General features: G+C 41.4%; 1 protein-coding gene across 3 annotated transcripts in view; it reads right to left on the reverse strand.

Annotated features, from left to right (window-relative positions):
• The window catches only part of epha3 (eph receptor A3), a 99503-nt gene extending 91034 nt beyond the window's left edge, over positions 1 to 8469 (reverse strand). For all 3 annotated transcript variants that reach the window (XM_023416636.2, XM_087176731.1, XM_087176730.1), the window contains exon 1: positions 8302 to 8469. In XM_023416636.2, coding sequence (XP_023272404.1) covers positions 8302 to 8395 — 94 coding nt within the window. In that variant the 5' untranslated portion in view covers positions 8396 to 8469. The remainder of the gene's footprint in view (positions 1 to 8301) is intronic.
• Between the last annotated feature and the right edge of the window lie 9349 nt (positions 8470 to 17818).

Below are 17818 nucleotides of genomic sequence, written 5' to 3' on the forward strand. Positions count from 1 at the left end.
CACCCCCGTTCCATGTAGCAACACATCCACCCATGGTGATTGGACTGGACCCAGGTGAAACAAAAAAAAAAAAGCATCAAATCTAAATTCAGATACAACTGCCAGATTCATAGGTGGTCAGAAATTCAATTGGCCACTCTGAGAACAAACTCTAAATCCATTTATAATGAACGGAAATACAATTTTATGTGTGTGTCCTGCCAAGAATTCACTCTTCTCAAACAGAAAACCAAGCAGCCGAGAGGGAGATTCATGTCTAATAGAAGGAGTTTGACAGAGAACAAATAAGACAAGGAACTCCATTAGCATGATGGTGCAATTTGAGGCTTTGAGTTAGCGATGGGAGTTTCAAATGGTGAATATTTGCTGCCAAATGGGACTTTTGTGCACACGTGAACGGATTCTTTTCACCGACCCGTGATGTGAACATGTCAGCGAGATCAACTCTGACGTACAGCATCTTCCTCAAGCGCAGAAAAATAAGATACAACGTTTTCTATTCTTAGTACATACACATGGCTCTGGTGTGAATTATTGTCATCGAGTACACCTGTCAGTACGGGCCATGACATACTGACAGATGGGCCATGACTGGGGAATGTGGAGGCTGCCTTATGCTCTATAGATTCCCCACTAGTTCTGTAGTGGTTAGTAACACTGGTGCCAGAACATGGAGGACAACAAGACTTTTTGTCCCTCCACTCTCAGGGTCTATGGTAATAAAGTGATAACGTCTAAGCCAGGTAGAACATTGGCGATAATGTCCTTTTAATCCAATCATAATCAACCACTGTGTCATTCAAATAAAATCTAAGTGATGAGTATGAATTGAGTGTCTGACTATTTGTTCGCCTAACTGCACATCCTGAGTGCAACAGCTGTCCGAGTGAAAAACATAAAGGTCTGTAAAAGTCGCCACCCACTCGTCCTTAATTTCAAATGTAAGAACAAGCACAAAATGTTCTTCGTAAGAGCGCCACGCACTGGCAAAGGCGTTTGCGCTTGTTGGTGGACCATTGTGCTGACAAAAAAAAAAAAAAAAGGATTGAGAAGCTGCTACAATTTTGATCTGGAAGTACCGCGACAGTCAGGAATGTATCTTATTGTATTTCAGTTGTGCAACAACAGTAGGCTAGGCTCAGGTGACATGACATGAAAAACGTTCCATCAGCCAAAGCTGATTAGTAACACAAATCAGAGACAAAATATGCTACAACATCTTGTGAGTATGTTCACGCCGAGTAAAACAATAGAAAGTAATGGCTTATGTAGCTACAATAAACTAATGAAAAAACTTGAAAATATTTATTACTTAAATTAATTAAATTAAAAGATCAATAATTAATCTTTTTTTTCCAGAGGAACCGAGAAAACTAATATGATATATTACTTGTTGTGTGAATGAGAAGCTACTAAGAGGAAACAAACAGATAAAACCAGTGTGCTCGAGTGTGAGACATGGTGATACAACCCTGATAAATATGTGTTGTTCCTTCTTTGTTGTTCATTGTTTTTATTTATTCATTAATTTTTTTCTTTTTTTTTTTTCAATATATCTCTCTTTTGGTATTGAGCAAAAAAAAAATAAAAGAAAAAGACTAAACTTTCTAAAACAGACTTTTTACAAAGCCTCTTTTTGGGTCGATATATTTAAAATTATTTTAGAGAGAATTATTAATTAATTTATGTTCATGGTGACCCATTTCGACTTTGTTATGACCAACAAAAAAAAAAGGAAACAAGAAAAAAAAGATATGAATTTACATGCTGTGCGTACAAACATGCACACTGAGTGACCTGCATGAACAAATCAGGGGATAAATCAGTGAATACAAATTGGATAAGGAGCAATAACGTCTCACTGTTTCCCTTTAAGTTAGAACCTGAGCCTGACTCAGCCTCTTTCTCCTCATCCTGCTGAGAGCAAATCAGTCCACAGCTCAAGACTCACACAGACAAGTGTACTTACACACACACACACACACACACACACACACACACACACACACACACATACACAGCAAAATGGAGCAGCAGTGCTGTAAGGCCCTGCAGCTGTAACTCTATTCACTGTGCAAATATGAAGAATACAATCCCACTGTATTCTCCCATTCAAAGCTTCAGCAGGCAGGAGTGTACACATGTCCGACGACAGCCACAAAGAGAACTTGCGGGTCACGAAGGACTGATGCCGCTCTGTGAAAACTATTTCAGTCACGATATTTTACTCCTCACAAGCAGCGTAAACTGAATTTGCAGAGAGAAGTGATTTCACTGCTCTGTGAACTCATTGTTGTTTCACACTAGAATAAAGGTTGAGATGGAAATCACCATTTTCTTCAGGCAAGTCTGATAACTATCAGCCAGTGTGGCAAAAAAAAAAAAAGCCTGAAAGGAAAGCAAAGAAAGGAACACACACACACACACACACACACACACACACACAGATTTATTATCAAATCCCAGCCTCAAAAAGCGACTAAATTGAGGCTCACCTGCGCTGTATCCATGCTAAGCCACTCAGCCAGTTGAGTGGCAGTAGACACATTCCTATTAGAGTCTAATGAAGCTATCTGTTCATGTCAGATAATAGCAGCTCAGCATCCAGGGCCATTGCTTCCAATTTACATTTCTCAACGAGCCGAGCCCACCACTCAAATTGAGCCGAGCGGGGGAATTTGAGAGCAGAAAATTAGATGGCTCTCATATCGCAGGAGGAAAAAGCCCCCTCCAGCTGCAGTTGGCTGGGGAAATCAGCACCCACACACACGGACACGCACACACACACACCATTACAGAACATACATAAACACTCAGGCTGTGCGCTGCTTCAAAAAAAAAAAAAAGAAAACCCTCAGAATCGCACCAAAGGATGTAGCCCGGTCCAAGAAACAAAGAGGAGTAAACACACAAATATATGCACCAAAAATGATGCACACACATTCACACTTACACACATACTGTATGCATACACTCTTGAGATGCTCACAAAAACATGCACATATTCCTGCACATGCGCACAGAAGCAGGCACAAAATAAGAGCAAACACAAACATTTGCTGACAGTCTTTCTCTCTCTCACTGTCTCTCTCCCTCACACACACACACACACACACACACACACAGAGTCAGTTAGCAAGCTAGCGTCAGCCAAGCATATAGCCCCTGCCCCATCAGGGAGTGCCTCTAAACGGGAACTAGGAGTATTAATAGCAAACTGAGCCAGCCTGTCTGGGAGGGAGCAAAACATCACAGAGGTAGAAACAGGTGAATCAATATATAACACATACGTGGGCCACCATCCCACACACATAAACCAACCCCGGCTAAACGGAGGAAGACACAGCGCCACAGGCAACCATGAGTCCTGCCGGTTTCTATGATAAACTGATGGGAATACTGCACCATCCAGCCAGTGAACCCAATGAGCACCTTGCAAATGCAGTTTAAGACCACGGCCATGTGGCATTAATTCTCATTTTGTCATTTGCTAGTGACCTAGTATCGCTTGGCACAGCGTACGTTGAAATATTAACATGAAACACTGGAGCACAGACCACGGGGTGCCTATTTTGATGTCTATGTTCTCATAATTTAACAGCTAAGTTAACCATTATGACTGTCTGGGCAAACTTTAAATCAATACTCCCATAATTTTCCCTCACTGCCTGGCACTCAGCAACACGCCCCCAGTAAAACACGATGAAAGAAACTGGTTCCCAGCAGATGTACATGGAAATTTAATCCTCAGCCAGAGACACAATTAAAATGTCTTTCGCTGGATGAGTGGAAGGAAAAGCTGTCAGTCAGAGATGCTGGCATAGAATAGAATAGAATAGAATAGAATAGAATAGAATAGAATAGCTGGACATGGGCATGCTCTTCTAACATCTCCCATCTAACACAGTGGATGGGGCTTCGTGTTTGCAGCCTGGCTCTGAGCATGTGAAGGCTGGCAGGCCGCAGTGCAGGCAAAGCAAGGCGACTTGTGTCTGTGTTAAAGGGTGAAGTGTTCACCTCCCATTATGAATTATTCAAGTGCAGAGTCGCTCTGTCTGATGTTGCTGCTGCTTGCCCAACCCCTCTGCCCCCATTCTTCTTTCTTTCTTTTCTTTTCTTTTCTTTCTTCTTATACCTTATACTTATATGCCTTGTATATACACACACTTCAACACTTTAACACTCACAGAAAGGCAAACAGCACTCCTGCACAGAGAGGCTACTCTATAATCTTATATCTATACATATAAACCTAAACGTGCTATCACAGACACAGACACACAAAACACCTTGATCAGAACTCTGAGGCCTGGGCCGCCTGCTGTTACACTGAGGATGCCACTGTCGATCCTTGGCTCAATGTTTGGCTAAGACACACAAATAAATATAGGCCTACAGCATATGTAGAGAAAGGGGTTGGGGGTGGGGTGGGGTGGTGTTTTTAAAGGAGGGTCATGTGAAAGCACATTTCCAGCACCTCTGAAAGGTACCATCGCTCACAAACGCCCGTTCCTCCCAGTGGGACTGCAGCGCCGGGCTCCCCGGGCCAAGCCTCCCGACCGCCGGCTAAAAATATCAGAGGCCTCCCGATGCCCCGCAGCGGGCCAACGTCACGCCACGCCGCGAGACACACTCAACACAGCAAAAAAAAAAAACAAAAAAAAAAAAAACAGCTAACAACTTTTTTTTTTTCTTGTTCGATTAAATGTGTAAATAAACAAAAAAAAACTAACAATATCTCATTTCGCATACTTGCCCAAAGTTGAAATGAATCATCGCCTCTAAATGATATTCTCGGGGATTTTCTCTGTATTTCCATCAACTCTTCCCAAAAGTTTTAAACAGGGTCATTGCGACCTAATGAAAGCCACACAGTAGAAATGCTATTATTAAAAAAAAATGATGGTGGAGGCACAGAGCCGAGAGGGGGGTATTAGACTGAAGGAGCTATAACTAGACTTCTGGTCTCCTTATAAATGTGGAGGGAGATTATAAAATAGGAACATACGTTTTCTATCGTCCCGTTCAAGTTGAGGTTTTGTTTTCCACGAAAAAAAAAATTCTGTACACTCAGTAAGTAGTTGATGCATTTATTAGCCTACTCTATGAGTCTGTGATTAATGAGGCCTTTGATTCATTTCCTAATTTACTAATAGCTTTCATATAAACTCTCTTCGCGGATTTGCAGCAGATCATTTTATGACCATCGATTTGAAAGTTCACACAGAGCCGCTGACCAGCTCTCGATCTTCTTTCATAATCTGCTGCGCGCCTGCAGGCTAGATCTGACCCCAGGCAGCCTGTTCATATGAAAATAAAAATAAAAAACTTTATTTAATTTGGCCTATTCTTCACTCATGTGAACTCTGACCTACAGTGGAGCAAAATGACCTGAAGAGTGAAGCTTTATGATTTGTTTGCCACTGTGTCTAATTCTAAACATGAATATAATTTTCAAGGAGAACACAAGATTCACATAGTTAATCAATCCAAGATCTGGTACTTTCCCACCGTCAAAGGCTGCTGGCTGCAATTATACTTTTTACTTTTATTTAAAGAGCCGCGCACACACAGCTGGTCTATAGACACAGCCACAGGTCACAGTGTCCGTTTCTTTACTTTGATCCATAAGGACAGAAACTCATCTGAGTTTGTACCCACTTCATGTTCCGCTCCAGCGCTTTTCTCTAACACATATATTTGGACCTGATCTTTCTGACTGTGGCCGGACACTGGAGCCTGAACCGACTGTTGCACGTTTAACTCAGAGAGAATCTGCGCCCTGCAGTCCAAAGTGTGATCTGTGCTCCTGTAGATCCATATTCTGTGTGTGTATGTGTGTGTGTGTGTGTGTGTGTGTGTGTGTGTGTGTGTGTGTGTGTGGTGTGTATGAATTCGTGTATAATGTAGACACGCAGCGGCTCGATACTGACACTCTCTGGTAGATTTATGTCTCAGGAAAGGTGAACTGTCTGACTGTCTTTTTCTTATTGACACGTCGCACTTGTACTGTTCCTCCTTATGAAAGCGGGTTTGAGGATTTCTCTCTCTCTCTCTCTGTCACACACACACACACACACACACACACACATACGCACACACGCGCTGATTTCCTCTCTCCCTCCCTGACACACTCTCCAACACACACACACACACGAACACACACACACACACACACACACACACACACACACACGTACCGGTGGACTACTGTGTGTTTTGTTAGGGTGATGTGTATTTTCTGTGGTTTTGTTTCTTTTCCAGAGCTGAGCGCGCGGATGCTCTGCGTCCATCAGACTTATATTCCAATAAACGACTTTAATCTTCAAGCTGTTACACAATCAGAAAGTTTCTCAGGGTAAAAGAAAGATTTGCAGCACAGGCCTGGTTGACCTTGACTTTACTTCTCACGGAATGGCACTTTTCTCCCGATTTCGGATTCATGCGTTCATATAGCTTACCGCAAATTAAACCTACTGATCTCTGGTACAGCAGGAAACAGGCTACGTGGCGCACAAAAAGAAGAAAAAAATGCAAACAGGGTATTTAAAAAAAAAAAAAAAAAAAAAATCTGATTAATGTTCTACATTCAACAAACCTTTTCGTTCAGAAGAAATCAGCTTTTACATTTTAACTTTTCAATGGAACTTTTTAGGCAAAGTAACTTATGAGTTGAGGAGGAAATCCGGTCCAGGTTCACACACCAAACAGAAAGGAAACCAGGCTTCAGAGGTTGTTGGTCATTTCAGTTACAGGAGTCCTCGTCAGTGTAGATAACAGATCAAATGAAGGGAAGCAGCACAACCACGGTTTGTATAATGTTGCCATTAGATTAGGGCTGATCCTTTGACCTGGCCCTATACACCCAAACTTTCCTAACTCGTCCCATATCAGGATGAGTGACTTGTGACATACTATTTTTTTTTTCCTTTATTCACCGGCTGCAGAAGGATCAGAAACATGCGTTTGTGCGTTTAGCACTTCACTTGTCTGCAAACATTTAATTACTGTAGAGTAGATTACAGTCGCCACGAAGGATCGCTCAGATTCGTTTAATCACTTTATAAGCATTAAGGTTTAAATCACTATAATTCAACGACATTAGGGAACTATCAGTGTATCCATACACTGTACTCTGACTAGTATTTTATTTGTTCGTTACATTTTTTTTTTTTTTTACACGGGATATTGTGATCTCTCAAACCATGTCCCTTTGGACAGTGTGACCCAAATCTTCACTCAAATGTATTTTAACCCTGTGTCAGCTACAAAACACTTCAACCTCAACACGTATTTATAAGGCATAAAAAGTGGCAATATTTTTGAAAAAATAAAAATAAAAATAAGGAAGTTAAACAAATCTTAAAGTACAAAGGAGGAGACAGCTGAACTTGTTTCCAGCGCTGTTTCACATGTTTGGAGAAGTGACTGTGCTGCTGAGAGTGAACCGCTCTGTCTCATTCTGCCGATTTTCAAAATAAAGAAGTGAGCGAAACTTACAGTGGAAATAAGTGAATTTCTCTCGTCTGCACCGCCGTCATTTATTTCACCCGTTTAACGAAACATCGCATTTAAATATATGTTCCTATAAAAACACAACCATGAAACCACGACACGACTCGTGAGATGGACAGTTTACGACATCTCCACTGTGGCATACAAGTCAACTGCTTTGGTTTTATTCAGGTCATCTTCTATTGTGCTCATCTTCTATTTATCGCCTTTAAGTCGGTGCGACTGTGAGCACTAGAACTGGGGCGTCTACCCCAAACGGATTCTTGGATTAAACAGATCGACGCGAGCCCCTCATGGAAACAGACAGCGGAGTTTCTTTACATCTTTTCGCCGCGTAATAACTCCGCAATATGCGCTTTGGGAGCTGCCGCCATCGCTCAGTTCATTCCAATTTAAACAACTATTAACCGCCCGTTCGTGACATCCGAAACGAGGCTACCTTGTCTGGACCTATTTTCCAAGTTCACTATCTAATTACCGCGTGTTGGTGATCAGACCTCGGCGCTCAGTGATCCTCAGTGTCACCTTCATGCGCTTTGGATCATCTTGTTATTGTTATCGCTGGAATTTGGACAGTAGCAAGTCCGCGGCGAGCGCACAGCGCTGGCCCCGATGTGTGCCGTAGCGCACCGTTCACAAAAACACACACAGATGAGAGCGCGAGCGCACACACACACACACACATACACATACACGTACACACACACACACACACACACACACACACACACACACACACACATACACATAAACACACACATGTCCTGAGCCTGAGAGTTCCCTTACCTTCATTGGGAGGGTAGATGATGGCAAACGCAGGAACAACGCAGGACAATAAAAGAGGTAAAATGAAAAGGAGTGATCGCGGATTGCAATCCATGGCGGCGGATCAGAGGTACATAACTCCATGAAGCCACTGACTGATCTGAGAGCGTCTTCTCCCCACTCAGCTTTCTCCCTCTCTCTTGCTCCGTCTCCCTCCGGTTGGAGCAGTTTTCCGCTGGGTCCTACAGAGTCTGACAGACAGCAAAACACAGCCCGCAAGTTCACCACAGGTCAGTTTAGTTCCTCTACCACGGGCGTCTTCTTGACGTGAGTGACAAACTCAGCTATTCAGCATATTTTACTGCCAGGGTCAATCCAAAAGTGTAATTTGAATCACTGAAATAGAAAGCAGAGGCTGAGAGAAATATTAGAAATCTATCTGGGAACAAAAGGTAATACCATATGCTCCTGTGACCTCCTACTGTAATAATTCAATCACATTTACCAACTCTCTTTCCACTTACTGCATTTCTCTGCTTTATTCTCCCAGGAAGTTAGTTAAATAATAAAGTGATATGGTTTGCTTATTAAAAGGAAATATGTGACCTGCTGGTATATCAGAGTATGACTTGGGCTTTATTTGGCCCAGTAAAAGTAGCCTCCAGCAGCTGAATCCAGCATCTACAGACCTTTGTTCCAACAAGCCAGTGTAAATCAAATGTACTTTCTTTAATTTATTTTTTCAAACAACACTTTAGAACAGCCAAGCAGAACCCGGTGTTTTTAATAAAACAGCCAAAGGTGGCCTGTGATTTTGGTTCATGCATAAGGAACGACTTGGTTTTATTTGGAACAACCAATAATAATTGCCCACTTGCTTTAAATCTAAAAACTGGACCAGCCAACAGGATCCTGTCATGTTTAATGCGGACTTTGGAAGAGCCGGGAGCGACATGTTTATAACCTTTTTTTTGGATTCAATAGAACTGTGTTGTTTGTTTTATTTTACAATGAGTTTCTGAAAGGCATACAGGAAAATATAACGTATGAAAACAATTGTTTTTGTTTTTTCCCCCCTATTAGCTGTTCCACTTCATGGCTTATTAAAAGCACAGACTGAACTCATATTTAAACTTGTTTTTATGTTTTTCTTTTCTTTTTTTGTTCATTTTTATAACTACTTCACATATTATTCACATTAAAGTACAAGATACAATCAATAACCTACCTATCAAAAAACAAAAAAACAAAAAAAACCCAACATTTTGTTCCTGTTTTCTGTGTTATAATGATTGCCAACCAAAAGACAAAATTTTATTTATTGGTGTGTGACTGGACGTATGATGTGTTTGTATTTGGGCTCACTGTGTGCATTTTTCTGTGAGGGCCATTAGGGGCCCCTGATACCACAATACTTGATCCACGCTGAAAGGCTGGGGTGGCAGAGTAACGCCAGGGCCCTCTCTGAGATGCCAGCTGTTGTGGTGGGGGGTTGGGGGCTGGAGGTTGGGAAGGCATCTGACGTATGTGAAAAAGTTAAACAACACAGCACACACATAGAGGCCAACAGCCCAGCTACACGTGCATTCGTAGAAACTGTAACGAAATTGAAATCACTTTAGAATTTCCTGAATATAGTCTATAATAAGTCGCAGCAGAGGATCTCGCTCTGAGAGTAATTTCTGTTGCAATAAAAATGTGATTAAAAAAAAAAAAAAAAAACTTATTTACTAAGTATATTTTAATGTTTGGCATATTTCCACATCTTTTAAAAACTGAAGGTGATGCCAAAAGTCAAAATGGAACATTGTTTGTTTAACTAATGCTAATGTTATGCTCTCACTGAATGAACTTAATGACCTATTTCTTTTTTTCTTTTCTTTTTTTTATAGAGGAAGAACAATTATTCAGACCATTAGAACATGGTAGGAAGCATGGCTAAACTTGTGGCAATGTGTCTACGACTATGCAAATTACATACTACATTTTGAAAAATTGCTACACGTGTGCAGCTTTGCTTTCACACGCTACTGCATTTTCCGGAGAAATTCTTTTATTTTATTCTATTATTTGTCATGCTCAGTATATTATGCAGCTGACAGTGCACTCAGAAGTCCTTTAAAATTAACTGGGGTGTTTTGTTTTTTGTTTTTTGTTTTTTACAGTGCATTTAATGTAGCTATTTCAGAACAAATGACTGAACAGCAAACTCAGAGCCGTGTCTTAACTCTGAGAGATTTATGAGTTTCAGGTTGTCAATGGATACGGTGAATAATGATGCCAGGAGGTCTCCGGCCGCATTATTAAGTGTCTGTGGCATGTGGATTTACAGCAGATTTTAGACGTGCCAGCCTCCATCATACATCATCTTCTACATCCCACTAATTCACTTATTACACAGTGAAATAGATTGCCCCACAGCTAACAATCAATCCAAAGGCTGCTTGCTCTGGACTCGCAGTTTACATGTATGAGGATTTAGTTTCAATGAGGAACTTTCTGAACAAACGACTGGATTTATTTTTACATACTGTGCAACATGTTCATGGGACAATGATAGAATTGTGCATGAACCGGATTTTGAAATGAAATCAGGCATTCAGGAATTATATGCTTCATTTAATCTTAATTTGAATAATATTACGCTTTACTTACACTTTTACTTGAAAACTAAACAATTAAAAGCTGCAAATTGAAGTTGAAATGAGACCGAATGTCCCCAAATTAAAATATTTGCAGCAATACAGTAAAGAAGAATGACAGCCAACAAAGAAAAAAAAAAAGATTACAAGCATTGTGGATAAGACAGATATAGTGACTGTAAATTATTATATGGCATATTAAGGAACTTCATGCTGACAATCAAACATAATCAGTAGTAATTGTTTTCATTTGGTTGTCTGAGAAGCACTGTCACTGTGTTTTTAGACAATAAACCTGCAAGTTAGTTCAGACTAATTGCTGAAAATCTGTTTCTGATTGTGGTGAATTGGAAAAATGCGATGGGTCCCTCCCGTCTATCCACTCCAACATTTTTCCCCTCTTCTCAATGAGCGCTTGTCCATTCTTGAACTCAGGCCAGTGGAACAATCCAGTATGAGATGGAGGAAAATATTGATTTAGAGCTGCAATTGTAAGTCATGATGTGTCCTGACATGGCTGTATGGCGCTCCAAACTCACAGAGCAGATGTTGTTTAGGAGCAGCTTTGAAACTGCCAGGGCCTGGCCTCTTTACACTATAACACACAAACAAACAAACAAACAGATAGGCTGACTGTGTTTACTGCTCGCTGTCAGTACCCTCTTCCTCCCTGTGGTTCTGAAACGGCACATTCCTCCATACTCGCAGCATACAGAAGGAGGAGAAGCCAGCGGGCTGCTGGCATGTAACTCTATCCCCCCACACCAAACATCATACCAGAGACGCTTTCTTACCATTGCCAGCACCACCGCTCTTCAGCCTTTTCCCTTGTCCTTTTATTTTCTTACAGCACTACAGGGGATTCTAAAACTGAAGAAAACTGCACCGGCCTGCTTACTGTTTTCATTATGGCACAATTATAGGACTATTTTTTTTTTACACCCATGTGTATCATAATAAAACTACTACCATTTTTTGTGTTTATTCAGGAAGAATAATAATAATTCGTATAATACTAATATTTCAGTCATACAGAACCATTTGTTCCTTTTGTTCCAAGGAACTGAATAAACACATGGTGTTTATTTGGGTCTATTGAAAGGACCACGCTGCTGCACACAATATATTCAGTGCCATTTAGTAGAGACAGTTCTGTTTATCTCCCTTCAAGGAATTCAGAGATATTGTCAAATAGATTAAAAGCAGTGAAAGTCGGTGCCTTTTTTTTTTTTTTTACCCACACATTTGCAACTGATTTCAGGTCCAAGTTTGTGATTTATCGTCAGGCAGAGGGAGCGAGTTTGAAACAGACGCTAACATCATCGTCACACAAGAAGTGTTTATTCTTATCTTATGAGGAATGTGTCTAGTTGAGCCAGTCTGTTTACACAGAGAAATCAAGTGCCTCTCTATATCCCGTATTTGCACCAATGATTAATTGGGTTATGGTCCATGTGGCGAAGTCTCCCTCTCACCCTCAGAGAGGCAAGTGAGAGGCTGCTCTGATAGGACGGACTGACCTGCCATACCAGGGTCCTGTGAGACAGAGCTGGGCCTCCTTCCCACTGCGAACAACTCTCTCTCCCTCTCTCTCTCTCTCTCCCTCTATTCCACATTCAGCCACGATCATGTCCCATCATGCTGCTGGTGCAGTGGGAAGAGGCTGGCAGGGAGGAGAGTATGAAGCAGGCTGGGAGTAGATTTTTGTGTTTGCTATGGCCTTTTTTTTTTTTTTTTTAATACAAAAGATGGGCTCATCGCCCACTGTTGAAAGAATGGACTACACCCCTCTATTTAAATGATTTTACTCAATAAAACCTGGAAAAAACAACATGCCCTTAACGTACTTCTTAGTTTCCTGTGATTTGTGGTTTAAAATACTTTTTTTTCCGCCTTGGCAAGAGCATTGGTCAAAACTATGGTCACACACGTGTCTGTGTGAGTGACAGCAGTGTAAGCAGATGGTTGTGTTATTCCCTGAGAAAAGCAGCAACATGGCAGAACGAAACCTAGCGCCAGAAACACTATTTAAATGTTTAACTTAAACAGATGTACAAGTACTACAGCAAAATAAATCATTACTGTACTCAAAAAGCTGCTCAAGTAGAAGTAGAGCAGAATCCAGTATCATGACATGACAGTTTTTTTTTTTTTGGAGTGGTATCTGCCTGAAAATGGTAAACCTCACACAACTCCATCTTGGTGCTCTGCATTTACTGCTGTAGTGTTTTTGTGAGACACATTATCAAGATAACTCCTTAGTTAAACAGCGCTTTTCTTTGTCTGCTCGGCCGGGGCGGACATTGTTGCTCATGGGCACCAACCAACTCAAACTAGTTAACCAGCAAAATGCCAGACACGTAACTTCCCCACATCTCAAAGAGGCTTTTCCTGGGAAAAACTGACGAGAACAAAGCCTTCATGAGCTTGTTAAAGGTTCCACCACGACTTCCTTACATCTACAGTTAGTGACAGAACAGAACAACAGACATTTTAAGATATGCGAATATGTTTCCGATTATCCCTCTAAAAAATGTACAACCCCGTCCTACCTGGGAACACATTTAGCCACTGAGGCCACAAGCTGGGGAAAGTCCTGAAACAAAACAGTCTGACATGAGGGTTTATTTACTGGAGGACATCTAAACAAGGCTAAACCATAAGAGCTCGTAATTAGAGAGGGAGGAAACAACATTTGGTCTCCTTGATGGCTGGCACTGAGGTTTTGTCACAAGGAGACGCGCAAAAATGCAAACAAGCAGAAGGGAACTCTCTTACTCTTTCAACTCTCTCTCTCTCTCGCTCTCTCTCTCTGGAGTTGAAATCAGCAGAAATTTTCTGTCTTTGAATGTGAAAGATGAATTACTTTAATTGTGAAAAACAATTGTTGGGAGCGGAATACTTCATCTCTAATTTGACTGTAATAATAAACTTATTTCATAGTATTGCAACATCAGAGTCACAGCCAAGTGCAGACTGAGGTAATAAGCTAAAGTGAATGAATGTTCTGTGTTTTCTGTGAAGGAATTCTGTCCTAATACAGGAAGACGTCCATCATAGAATCAGCTCTCATCAATCTTTGAAGGACAGTGTCTTAACCCCCATTTCACTGCCTCTGCTATTCCTTCTGCCAGTGTTGTCTTGGATACTATTCCTCCTCCATCTGCTATAGGATTAGATTCACACGCACACACGCACACACGCACACGTGCACACACGCACACTCACGCGCACGCACGCACGCACGCACACACATACACACACACACACACTCTAACTCGGGTTTAAAAACAATGTTTGCCAAATAAGAACTTGGCAGAAATGCACTTGACTTCCAAAACAAATGTAGTTTTTCCATTTTTATTCATAAACTTTCATATGAGAATAAGCCGACATCTCCACTAGTTTGTTAAAAAAAAAAAAAAGCAAATATATATAATATAAATAGTGTGTGTTCACAATCACATATGGAGAGGTTTTTATTCATTTAAAGTGTATTCAGAGTATGTTTAAATTGTATCATTGGGTCTAAAACATATTATTAAGTAATAATAGCACCAAATGTGAGAACATTAGCTACATGGCATAAGGGATATCAGACACTGTAATACTGTGTGTGTGTGTGTGTGTGTGTGTGTGTGTGTGTGTGTGTGTGCGTGCGTGTGTGTGTGTGTGTGTGTGTGAGCAGCAGACTTCATAGGAAAGACGGTCAGGTCTGTTGCTGCGCTGTTGCAGAGACATTTAACTAAAATATTCAGTAGAAAAGCACCTTAATTATACAGATGATGGAGTACAGGCCCCGAAGTCGTGTGTGTTTGTGTGTGTGTATGTGACAGTATCACACAGCTTCCATAATAGCGTCTAATTGGCCCGTGGTTCCACAGATCTCTCACTCTCATTGGGTACATCTGTGTGTGACTGTTGCACACTTTTTCCTGATGATACACATTTATATGTACAGATAGATGCACACATTTGTATGCACTTTCGCACGACAGACATAAGCAACACACACGTATGAATACATGCAAACACACACACACACACACACACACACACACACACACACACACACACACACACACACACACACACACACACACACAGAAAAAAAGTGCACAAACATTCCCTCACCATACTGTGACAGACTTGTGTTTACTTCTGGTGCTGCGGGACAGGAAGACGAGACAAAATGGAAGACACTGTGGAATCAGAAGCACAAACACACACACACACATACACACACATATATATACACACTTGTTGCCTGCTCCCTGCCAAAGCTACTAAATGAGGTGTTCCTTTTTCATTAATCATGACTGTTACCTAAGGTTACCTGAGCGACAGTCGAGCAGTTGGGCAGAAAAAAAGCTGGAGCGCTGAGTGACACTTAACAGCCGAGCGTACGTACTAATTATATTACATTAATATGATTATTTCAGCACCTACTCATTTAATTACACTTTCTGGGCCTACACACAGCATTGTCATTAGGGGTATATGGCTGATTTATTTGCGCAAGAAAAAAGGTATGGGGCTTTGACACAGAATGACATGAGGATTGATGCGCTCTGCAGCTGGATGACGTAAAATGTGCTTTGAGATTGACCCGTTTTAAGCTAAAGCTAAAACAGAACAAGATGTAATGCAAACATCGTAATAGTAATGTCTTTGTCTACCGCTGTAAACCACCCCTTATGTGGATTTCTGTGATTTCTGTCATCTGCTTCTAGTCTCGCCTGTTGAGGCCGAACAGTTTGGCAAGCTTGGTGAAAACCAAGGCTACGGGTGTGGCACACATCTACAAACCTAATCCCGACTGTGTTTGTAAGACCTTCTGTTGAAACATCAGAGTGTGCTGGCTAAATCCTCACTGGAAGCCTCAGTGGAATGTCGTTTTGTTTGTGGCAACACTCTTAAGTGTGCTACGATGCATAATATGCAGATTACCAGCCAACTGGAAACATATCTAAACATTTCTTACAATATAGCTATTCATTAGTCAAACATCACGAGACAAACGTCTCAACCGCAAGGCATTTTAACCGCTGTGTCAAGAAATGCTTCCGTCAATGTGTAATGTGTTTGAAAAAGGCCCATTAGAAGCAGAGATAAACTTTTGTCATAACAACTGCAGCATGATTTTATTTTAGATGTACTATCATCCTTAACTGTAGCAGCGGCCAAAAAAGTATTGAACCCATATTTTTTTACAGTACGTGCCGGGTTACTGCCTCGAGTGCAGTAATAAACAAGTATTTACAAGGAGCTTATGGAGCATTAAAAATCTTTATAGAAACTGTTAGAGTTCACTTGACTGTGTTCACGGGTAAGAAAACCAAATGTTACAGGAAAGTGATGTTGAGCTGCTGATGTGAGCAAGTGAACAATTATGTGTGCTTCTTAGACTGGGAATGATTATGTTTGCTCAGTTGAAAATAATCACATCAACTCATAATAAGAGGTTGTCACATTAGTGATTACACATTGCCGACGATGCTCGAATCGCTTGTTCATCAAATAAATTTGCACACCAAGACAAAAACCATCACGTATGAAAATAAGACACTGTGTCAACTTTTTATCACCCACAGTGAGTCTGCCGCGCGTGTCCACGCATTTCCAGCCTCGCAATAACACCTCATAGCTGTACAGTGCTATCCGAGTCTGTGAAACATGCTTTACAATAACTGCAGCTCTTGAAGGCAACACGCGTCTGCTTTACTTTCCCAGTCTGGGAGTTCAAACCAGTTCGGTTGCTAGATGGAGCGTTTTGACTCATGCACAGTGAGAACGTACACAAAAAAACAACTATAGCTAAGCTAACTAAAATAAAGCTGTATTCTACATCGTAGTTTATTAATTAATGAAAGCGACGGTACTGGTCAAAACCACAGTGAGTCTTTCATTGCTCATCACAACCAACCCTGTTCCCGTAAAAACCAAACAGCACTTCATCATGGATCAGGTATGTTGGCATCCATTATCCCATTATTTGTCAGCGCAGTCTAAGTATGTGTATCCTCCGCCACACATGGTTACCATCAACACGACTCCGACCACAAAACCACAGTGTTAGTCTAATCTCTAAATACCGTGTGTAATGGGCCCGTGTCATTATGTTGCTTCGCTTTATGACACACACACACACGCGGTCCTCAAAACGGCTCCGTGTTTGTACCACATCCGACTGAAACACTGTAATACTGAACGCTAAAACACTCATCAGTCGTCGGAGAGCCTGTCTTTCATGTGAAGAGTGTCTCACGCGCTTCCTGCCTTGTTTCAGACACTGCAGTCTGGAGACGGCTTAACATGCTTTTACTGACAAGCAGGCACAGGGCCTGAACGGTGTGAGGCTTGGTGCTTTTGTGTCGGGGCTTTTATCTATGTGGGTTGATGGGGAGGGTGGGGTTATGACGTGGCTGAAAAGCAAAGACATTCTGGGTAAACCGATATCATCCTCTGTCATGTCTTTAACTGTCACCACCTCTCTCTTTTTCACTCCAACTTTCTTCCTCTGCAACCAAGACTCATCCTGAGAACAGAGAGATCACCTCCATTTGTCTTCATTAGCATATTAGCTAACAGACCCTTTGCTGGAGCCCGTGGGAAACTGCTGTAATTGCTAAGATAGCTGTAGACTAAACCACTGAAGGAATCTATAGAGCAGTGTGTACGCGTGCTCCAGTAATGGGGGGGATTTCAGAGATGAACTTCACCTTGACTCTCATGCCTCTTGCTCCCCTCTTCTGTCTTCTATCTCTGTGTGCGTACACCGAGAGTGCAGAGAGCATCGAGGAAACAACAGCCCAGAAAATTACTCTGAGCAGCCAGCTGTTTCTGAATCTCATCATAGGAATTTATCAACAAGCATAATTCTGGCACCAACCTCC

Source organism: Seriola lalandi, unplaced genomic scaffold, assembly GCF_002814215.2.
Source record: "Seriola lalandi dorsalis isolate HSWRI2012SDOR001 ecotype SW California unplaced genomic scaffold, Sedor1 jcf7180002054568, whole genome shotgun sequence".
Lineage (NCBI taxonomy): Eukaryota > Metazoa > Chordata > Actinopteri > Carangiformes > Carangidae > Seriola > Seriola lalandi.